The 10,137-nt window shown below is 39.1% G+C and overlaps 1 protein-coding gene across 1 annotated transcript; it reads left to right on the top strand.

The window, feature by feature from the left end:
* Positions 1 to 291: 291 nt before the first annotated feature.
* ciao2a (cytosolic iron-sulfur assembly component 2A) lies at positions 292 to 3,501 on the top strand. The gene is made up of 5 exons (XM_083667393.1): positions 292 to 571; positions 762 to 926; positions 1,630 to 1,679; positions 2,086 to 2,131; positions 2,283 to 3,501. The coding sequence occupies exons 1-5, from the start codon at positions 544 to 546 to the stop codon at positions 2,381 to 2,383; spliced, it is 390 nt and encodes a 129-aa protein (XP_083523519.1). The 5' UTR covers positions 292 to 543; the 3' UTR covers positions 2,384 to 3,501.
* Positions 3,502 to 10,137: the final 6,636 nt, after the last annotated feature.

The raw sequence follows: 10,137 nt of genomic DNA, 5'->3' as shown, positions 1-10,137 counted from the left end.
AAGATGACAGTCACATGTCATGTTTTCTCTGTATCAGCTGGTTAAGTTTGTCCAATAGGAGAACGAGCAAAAAGACTAAAATAATCGCTCAACGATATTATTATTGTTAAAATGCGATATTTTAGCAATTCTAAACAAATGTGGGTACATTAAGCAGCATCTATCAATATTATTAAAATTATATTTTTACTCAATGACCACGCGCACAACAGATAAGGATGTAAAACGTGACAGGATCACACTTCGATTGCTTTTGTCTGAGTATAAAGCAGGAAGTGACCGTTTATTTGTTGCGGTGTTTCCAGTCTCGTCCTCAGAGCTGACATTGGTAAAAAGAGTCGGTTTTGTGGTCGTACATGTGTTAATCCTACCAAGTGACTTTCCAGTTGACATGCTTGTGACTCAAATGCCTGTGAAGGTCACACCGCTGCATGAGATTGGCGCTATTTGAAAGATGGAAATAGTGTCCAGTCGCTTACTGTCACGAAGGTTTTCCAGATTTCTCGACCATAAGAAAAGAAGAATGCACACAGGATCAAAATAATGGAGGAGAAAGCATTAGAAGTTTACGGTAAATTAGCTAGTGTATCTTCATAGCCAGGCCAGCCTATGCTGGCATCATTATGTTGCTGCAACAACTGAAAGTTAGTTCCTTTAAGTTCTACTATAAATAGGAAGTATTTTATTTTGTTCGCAAAACAGCTACACGTTCTCGGCATTCAGAGGGACACCTCATGATTCTAACCCTTGTTTATTTCCAGATGTCATTCGCACTATCCGAGACCCAGAGAAACCAAACACCTTGGAAGAGCTGGATGTGGTGACGGAGAAATGTGTTGAAGTTAAAGAACTTGGAGAGGACGAATACCTCATCATTATCAAGTTCACTCCGACAGTTCCCCACTGCTCCCTTGCTACACTAATCGGTGTGTCTCATGGACTGATAAGAAACAAGCCAACTGACATGAACAGCACAAATTAAACTTTTGTACAGAATTTGATGTCGAAATAGTTAGAAAAAGCTTGCAACATTTGCAGAGACTAGACTACTGGAGCGCACAGTTTTTTTTGTTGCAGAATTAGAATTTTGCAGAATTCATTGAAATGTTATGAGCTACTATGTATTCCTCATTACATGGCTTTAAATGGGAAGTTGTATTTGAAACCAGAGGCCTTTGAGCAATGAGCTGAGGAGCAGGCACCTCTCCAACCCAGCACATTGGTGCACTGAATGGAATGCCAATGTTTAATGCAACATACTTAAGGCAATGTTTCTGGAGTATGCTTTTGCCATGTGTGTGAGAGCCTATTCTGGAATTCCTACTATAGACCACTTTATTACATGTTCTTGTAGTTAGCACATAACTGTGAAGTTGCAAAGTCTGACCTAGAGTAGAATGGATGTATTTTAAGCTATGTCTACCCACATGCCCCTTACAATACTCTTAATGGTGATTATGTTAACTGACAGTTTAGTTAAAACATTTTTTTGTCTGCTCTTTCACAGATGGTATATAATCCCAGAGGACTATTTTTTCTCTGGGTGCTTTGATGCTGTATGAATACATTACAAATGGCTTATTTAAGCTTATTTATTGTCAATCCCTGACAATAAAATTTGTGTTTCAGGCCTCTGCTTACAAGTTAAACTGCAAAGATGCTTGCCGTTTAAACACAAGGTAAGCAGACAGGATTAAACACATCAGTATAAAGCGTTGTCAACCCCGAAGCTATGTTTACAGTATGCAGACAATGTTGTCTTGCATCTAATTATTTGTTGTACCCAATTTACCTGCTATACTTTTTGTTGGCATAGCATAGCAAGTTCTCTCCAAAGTCAACAATAAAAAACAAAATAGTTTTGTAATTCTCTCCCCTTTGTACTGCCTTGATTGTATAATGAGTTGCCCCAAGGAGAAATGCAGCTCTTTAGAAATGAATTGTGCGTTTATTTACTGGCTGGTCATATCTTCCTGGTTAGGCCTGTGAAGATACACACATTTACAGTACACAAACACCCCTGTTCTCCTGATGCAAGTTCATCACCTTTTCTACCTTTCTACTTTATCTGTTATTTTTTCACAGTTGGAAATTTACATCAGTGAGGGAACCCATTCTACCGAAGAAGATAGTAAGTATACCTTCCTTAGTAGAACAACTTCTCCAGAGAATATACTTTTAAGTGGGTTTTTGGAGAAATGTCAACAATTTGAACTACTAGAATTCGTTTTTATGGAGTTTGGCAATAGAGGGAAACTTTTTTGCTCTGTTTTTCTCTCAAGTTAACAAGCAGATAAATGACAAGGAGAGAGTGGCAGCTGCAATGGAGAACCCCAACCTGCGGGAGATTGTGGAACAGTGTGTTACTGAACCCGATGATTGAGCTAGGGGACAACCATCTCAGGGACTCAGGCTTCAAACCTGCCATCAATTTTATATCATAGCCATTGTGGATTGTGTGTAGTTATATAAGTATCTGAGGATATGTCTTGAGAATATGAATATGAATACTTTCACCTTATAATATGAATTGTTCACCTTATAATACTCTGTGAATAGTAGCAGTCATGGTTAAAAGAATAGACCAAATCAGTGACAGAATGATGAGCTGAAGTTGTGTATTTCACAATAACAAAGAAGGATGAGGGGGAGGAAATCTGGGTGGCTACAATGTAATACAACTGTGAGAAGTTGTCGACTTCCCCAAAGTACCTTAAGAGCAAACACTTCAAAATGGACAGCGGATGTGGTTTGACTTTTTGTTTTTCTTGATTATGGAGGTGGAGGCTCAGCTTGAAGACTTTTCAGAGAGCAGAGGAAACAGGAAACAGCTTCCCTTAACAGCTCTGCCAATAGGGAACATTGTGTAACATGACTGTTCTCTTTGGTCTGTCTACATGGGATCCCACTGTCAGTCATCTACTCAGAAAATAATGAAAAGAACAGAAATGTAACAGTGTCATTCCTGGCTCTTCACACTTTACCCTAATATAAAATGTGATTAATTTAGAAATGTGTTTTTCTATGACAATGTTTAATTCACAGAACACATTTTTTAAGTGTCCTGTAAAGAGCTAATTAGGACATTAGAGCCAATGTGCAAATAAAAATGTTTACTGAAATGCACAATTATGGCACTTGCATGTGGTGTATGTCTGTCATTATATCTGGGAGTATTGAAATGGCCAATGAAAGATAAATGGCATCAATTTATTTAGAGAAAGAAAAAGCTTGCACAGGGTATACCAGTAGCCACTTTTTGACAGCGGTGCCAGTGCGTTCTCAAAGGGTGAGGGTTAGTGCTTCAAGCCTATAAACAATCCCATTTGAATTTCCACAGCTGAGCTTTCTAATCTCGCCCCGGCCATCGTTATATTTTGTTTACATTCTGCAGTTGGTAAGGTGGCAAACTCAGAGACACCACTAGCAAACAAATCCTTCGGTTTCCCAACAGGATCTGGTAACTAAAGCAGTTCATGGCAATTGTATTTGTAAACATCGCTATTCAAAATAATTAGATTGTGTAGTAACAGCAAGATAACTTGGATTATGCACTTGGTTAACTAGAAAAATAAATTCCAGAAGAAACTTTGTGGGCTTGCAAAGTCTTATTTTGGTAGTTGAGAGAAAGTGAGATCATCTTATTATGGTTTAGTTGATAGATAGATAGATAGATAGATAGATAGATAGATAGATAGGATGAGCCTGGGGTAGTTCAGTGGAGTGGGTAGAGGGTTGAGTGGTTGAGAGTGTTAGATTTGGTTGGTTAAGTGGTTGAGAGTAGTAAAGACAGTGCATTGTTGTGTAATCATTCTAAGAATATGTTCTGCAGGTCTCCTGTTGTTTTTATTTAAGAGTCCTGAGAGGTCTTTGGCAGTTGCAGTAACAAAGGAGCTCACAGAATGTTGGTGTAAATCAACATTCCACCATGTTAATGTTTTTGACACATTTTACAGTTGTAATGGGATCCTTGTTATCCTCTCATATCTCATCTATAACACTACCTACTGCCTATAGAATAGGGGCTACAAATGTAATTGGAATTTATTGTTATCAGATGTAATGTCTAATGCATGTTCCAACTTTCAAAGCCAAGGAATGTCAGATGGTCCGGTTCATGGTATACCGCATGAAGGTTTCTTCAGAAGATGCACTGTCTTAACAATGGACCTATTCTTTGGAAGTGTGAAATTTGATTCATAAACACACAAATGATCTTACATTTCTTTATTAGGCATTTCAACATCCACAGTGTTACACGTCCAGCTGTTTGCAATCAGAGGTGGTGGCACCAGAGGTGGTGGCACAACACACAAAACTACACGCTACACCTTTACACCATTTACAGCAGCATGAGACCTCTACATTGTTAAATCACACAATTAAACATGCAGGCAAGCTCCACCAAAGCATTTTTGATTAGTCCCCTTTGTAATGACAGTTACATGACTTCAGGGGGCACTGTTGATCTAATCCCATTGCAGGCCCTCAAGGCTAATGTACTACAGGAGTGAAGAGGAAATAAAAAGATACCAGGTTTGCAACTTTACGTCTGAGACACTTACTGTATGCTACAAGGATAAATGTCACTTTTTCAGTCTAAACGAACATTGAGTTACAGCTGACAGAGCTCTGAGTACGGAGCATTGACATTCTCTACAGTGACACAATAGCATAACCTCCATTAGACCAGGAGTCTCAAGACAGCTTTTGTCTACCATAGTCAGCCTGTCTGAAATAAAAGAGTTGAAGGTGTTTCCAAAGTGGATAAAGCCTGAGATATTGTTACATTAAGTACAATAGAACTACTGCAGACTATTGTTCAATCCAAGCTAGAGCTCATCCTGGGTGATGACTGACAAACTAAACACTGATCCTACCACTTGAGAGCGGAACATATTGAATTTAAATGTCAAACTGAAATGCCAAGTATTTAAACGAACAAACAAATTATCAGTTTGTGCCAATGTCTTTGAGAGGCTTGAAGATTGAGTGCAATTTAATGCAAAGCAAATCAGTACAAAAGGAAAAGGGGGAATGGTGCTTGATTCTAACAGTTACACATGCAGTACTGAAACAGAATATACATGATTTCTGACATTGTATGAACAACAGTCAATTGTGAATTGAAAACCAAGTCATATGAAGGATGTTTTGAATCATGAACATTACCTCTTCATAGAGTTGTCTGGATAGTTCAACAATTCCACCCAGCTGAATACAAACCAATTATAATCAATATCCAGAAATTCCCAGCTTGTTGTCTGTGCTTAAAAAGTTGCTCAATTTGAGGGTAAATCTTTTTCGAGGCACACACAGCTGTGTAGGCTGTGCTTCCATTGATGATTGGGGGTTGCCAACATTTTTTACTTCTGTGATAAACCTACCACCTGTTTTTTGATACATATAATTGTGAATAAATCACATTTGTTTATTCTATTATTTTGGCATATTCCTGTAGCCAATGAAAATTTAGTGTCGTAGTCAATCAAAAAAATTTGGGGTAAACAAACAGGACCTCAGATAAGAACCCAATTTGCATTAATAATTTGGAAACAAGTTTTTGGGAACTATATGCACACACACACACACACACACACACACACACAACAACAACAACAGCTGGCCAAGTTGGTCGCCACCCCCTTGATTGTCTATTCAGAAGATATACCACAACATTGGCACAGGAGCCAGAGACGTGCAGGGTCTGCCTCAGTGCCAAACAGTGGTTCAGTAGGCATCGCCCATGATGGCATCGATTCAGTAGCCATCGCCCATTGTAAATAGCAGAACATGGCAGAGAGGGGACAAAATGAAATGTCCTATGCTACCTCTATCAGATTTGGATGCTTCAGACGGGTACAGACTTGCTGACAACTTGTTGCCACTTTTTACTTCCTTCATCCCCTAGAATGTCATTCGAGATTGTCTGGTTTACATCGATAAGCGGGTGAACGTGATGCCTTGTGGGCCATTGTTCACTTCCTATGCCATGTTTTGCCCTCTGATGCTAAACTTCGGCTTATCAGCCTAATGCCATATTATCATGAGCAAACACCCACATACACGCCACCCCGGGAGGTACAGACGGTACTGAGCTGTCAAAGTCACTGTGTTACGCTGCTAGTCACCACACACTCTCAACATTGGCTGCCTACATGGATGGGTCACAGCCCACACATAAATCAAATCCTCTTACAAAACTTTGCCCGCAACATTGCCTGACTTATACTTAAAAGACTCAGTCAGGAAATCTTGTGGGCAAAGTATTGTAACAACCACGCCCAAAAGATAGATGTATTTTTTATGAGAGGATCGGAAGAGCCTCTGGACACAAGGTTGTTGGTTCAATATGTACAGTTCAGACTGCAGAAATTGTGTTTTAATTTGTTTTGTTTTAATTGTGTTATGTTTTAATTTCCACAGTAAGGTAGCCGTAAACAGTAAATGTGTCAAACTATCCAACAGTCTCTTAGCAAAACGTGCATCCAGTAACGATAGTACAAGGCCTCACCACTCACAGAGGCGCCAAAAACAAAAAGGTAAGCAGAAACCTGTTGTTATAAACCAAATTCTGCATAGTTAATTTTGAATACTGTAGACTGTGAGTGTGGAGGAGGTAAGAGTAAACCAACTACCAAATTTATAAATCTATGTATACGTAATGAAACCGTTAATGAAAATTTAACAATCAAAGCCATATATGTCAAAATTCTATTGGGTTAGATTGCTAATAAAGTGGCCGGTGAGTGTATAGATTCATACCATATCAGTGTCACTCTTTCATGCAATGCAAAAATGACTGAGAGGGGCTTTAAAGAGGACCTTCAAATTACAAAATGAGACACTGCATATGTGTTGAAGTCTAGCTTTAGATTCCAGATGGGCTCTGGAAACAACCCCAGAGAGCTATAGTAGGATGATTGTACAGTAGGTTGATGACGATGTTGGAATATAGCACAAATATACCACAGCCTTACTCACTTGTTGTTTCAAGTTGTTTTTCACTGTGTCAAAGGACAAGTTGAGTAGGTACAGATTGTTACAATAGAGATGAACCACAGCCAAGTCTTCTACTGTCATACTTGAAGTGAAATGAAATTGCAACATGGCCACACTCCATTAAACCCCACTGACAAGCCCATTTATACAACTGTTTGGAATGAGTGGCAGCTGATGCATTTGAATACACAGCGTCTGGATAAGAACACACTCTCAGCTGCACCAGAACAATAATCAAACACAAGTACAGTGTTTTGCTTGAAATATCCATGAATTCAGATACATCTGTTTTGCTCTATTTGCATAATGGAGATGTAAGTAACCAACAGTGTGGGAGTTAATAATTTCTACTGTAGTATTCTAAATATAATTTCCTCTTCACGGACTATATTGAGCAATCCCAATAGGCCTAGACATATTGGATAGGCTATTGCACTCTAAAAGTCCCTGGGAAAGTTGTGTTACATAGTTCCCATGCTCTTCTGGGGAAATTGATTCTTCCTCATAAACACCTCCCCAGTGAAAACTGGCTCATGAGGTATATTGTTGTGTTGCCTCAAATACAGTAACATGAGGTTCAATCTATAATAGAAAGCTGTACCTCATGAAGATACACACAGCATACAATATGTATGTCAGTACACATACTATAACCTACACACATGTTAATTTTTCAATTCATATTTAATTGATTAACAAAGCAATGTCAATAGGCAAAAATAATATAACATTGATTTCCAGTCACATTCTTAAGTTACTTTCCATTTCAGATGGGTTGACTTCCATAGCTTTTCAGTGCCACAGATGCTAAAGATTCATCCAGTGCACCTTTTTCTGAATGCAAGCTCTTCCCTCCATTCCAGAGAGGAGGCACAAGCAGTATTGGGGGAGGTCTAATAAGAGGGCCAATGTGCTGTGTAAATGCCTCTTATTAGCACCATATGTTTCTTGAAATAGTTCACCATCCATCTAATTTCTACTTTCCCTGCTGGCTGCTCTCTCACTGCATGACACATAACTGCTCTCTCACTGCATGACACAATGTTTTTTAATTACGAGCTGTGTACTAACACGAGAGGCTGTCAGTTAGAAACAACATGTACCATATTGTCTGATTGGACCTACAACTGAAGATTTCTGCCAATATGTTAATTTGACACTTGTGTTTTCCTTTTCTTTCTTCCTTTTCTTATTCTCTCTCTGCCTCTCCTCTCTTGAGGTGTGTTCTAAGACTTTTCACTTCTCCTTTTCACTGTCACTTTCCACTACCAGTCACATAGAAATAGAATGATGATAAGTTAAAGTTGTCAACCTTGAAAAGCCAAATTGACTTTATTTACAACATTAATTTGTGCGTCCCATTACTATAAAAAAAAATCTCCTTTCCACCAGCACTACAAATTTCACCTTTTGACTCAGAAATACATTTTCATGTTTCCATTTTGAAGAAGTGTCGGAGAAGTTGAAGTCTGATATCTGATATCTGCTCTAGTCAATAATGTGTGATTGCAGCTGAGGAACCAGTCATGCATGCTTCAGCGGACTGTTTCATACTCAAAAAAAGGTATGAAACATTGTCCTCTAAAGATCGGTCGGGCTACCCTTCTATTTTCATTGGGACAATTAAATGTGCAGCGCAGCATACAGGTGCATAGATTGCATATGTATTAATGTTTTATATTGTATGTACATGTTAAACACAAATATTATTGCTAAAGGTCTAATACTGTAGCCTACCCTAAAATTGTTCATAGGTTGACTTTGTGATGCGTATAGTGACAACACTGCACAAACCTATCCAATTCTGATCAGGCCATTGCAGCAACCAAATACTTTATTAAAATCTTATATGGGTTATTTGGTGCAGGCTATGTTATATGAAGCATGAGCAGATGGACATTAAAAACACTTGCAAGCAGTCCACTCTGCGCTCCCATGCATGCTCTTGTCTGGAGTTGGTGATGCTTAAAGCCAGCCAAACAAAGAAATGATCATTGAGAATAGCCTTTATCTTGTGAAAAGAATCTTTGTTGGAGATTGTGTGAAAAGTGGTGTAGTAGTATTGGGACACACCTGTCTTTCTTCCTTACCCTCTGAACATCCAGAGTACAGCAGCAGGTGTGGCGTCTTGTTTCTTAATTGGTCAGTGTTTTTGATCAGTCTTGAGAATGACAGCACACTTCAATAATGGCAGACATTTCCCCTGTGTTCTGATGTGATGAGGATTTCTCCTGTGCCATTTTAATTATACTGAGAGTGAAATGTCAGAAACTTTGGCCAACAAACGTGGCGAAACAAACTGTACAAACGTGGGTTCTAGGCAGTGATACTGATCTCAGTCTCATCTCAGCAGCTTGTCTGTGTGCCAGACGTGGGGGGAGAGAAAAGGTCATCGATGCAGTTCTTAATTTCTGACCAGAGGGAGGGTCACCACCTCTCTCTTAAAGACTCAGCTGTTGAGCATTTCCCCCTCAAGTGTCTGTGAGGGCCCCTCAAACTCAAACTCAATCACAGCTTACAGCCTGCAATCATCACAAACAGAGGAGGCTCACTTGGTTATCACCCAATAGACTGTACAGAAGAAAAGAAAGCACACCCAAGGTCGGTGACAGTTATATGATGTAAATCTGTGCCGTTCCAATACTTCATGGATAAATATGTAGAATATGTATGTTTGTCTTTAAGCATCCACACTCTGAATGTCTTCAAACAGCCATGCTCATCCAATTTATTTATTTATTTTCTTAGTGGAACATTCTGTATATCAGAAGATCTCCTAGCGGTGAACATGGGGGGGGGGACTGGGATCAGAATCCATGGTAAAGGTGCATCCACGTGAAGCCTTTCATGAAAGCGATACATGCAGCTGAGAGTAGGGCCTAGATCTTTTCAGCAATTGGCACCCTGTCGAGCCTGTCCTCTTTCATTAGAAACTACAGGGTGCCAACTACAGATGTGAAGTCTTATGTCACATCAGAGGTGGTTTTGTGCTAGCTGAGACAGATTGAGATCTCTGACTGACAATCACATTCTCTCACATTCAAGGAAAAAAGAAAAGATAACTTCTTATTAATATATAATCTGGGATTGTTAGATATTTGTTTTACTTTTAAACTATTTATACAATATATAGCC

The sequence above is a fragment of the Argentina silus genome, assembly GCF_951799395.1.
Source record: "Argentina silus genome assembly, chromosome: 3".
In the NCBI taxonomy this organism is placed as follows: domain Eukaryota; kingdom Metazoa; phylum Chordata; class Actinopteri; order Argentiniformes; family Argentinidae; genus Argentina; species Argentina silus.
Note: the sequence above shows the minus strand (reverse complement) of the source record. Positions and strands in the feature narration are given on the sequence as shown.

Coding starts and splice junctions, on each gene's coding strand:
- ciao2a (XM_083667393.1), top strand. CDS start 544: ATGGAGGAGAAAGCATTAGAAGTTTACG. Junction 572..761: donor GAAAGCATTAGAAGTTTACG/GTAAATTAGCTA, acceptor GTTTATTTCCAG/ATGTCATTCGCACTATCCGA. Junction 2,132..2,282: donor CCATTCTACCGAAGAAGATA/GTAAGTATACCT, acceptor TTTTCTCTCAAG/TTAACAAGCAGATAAATGAC.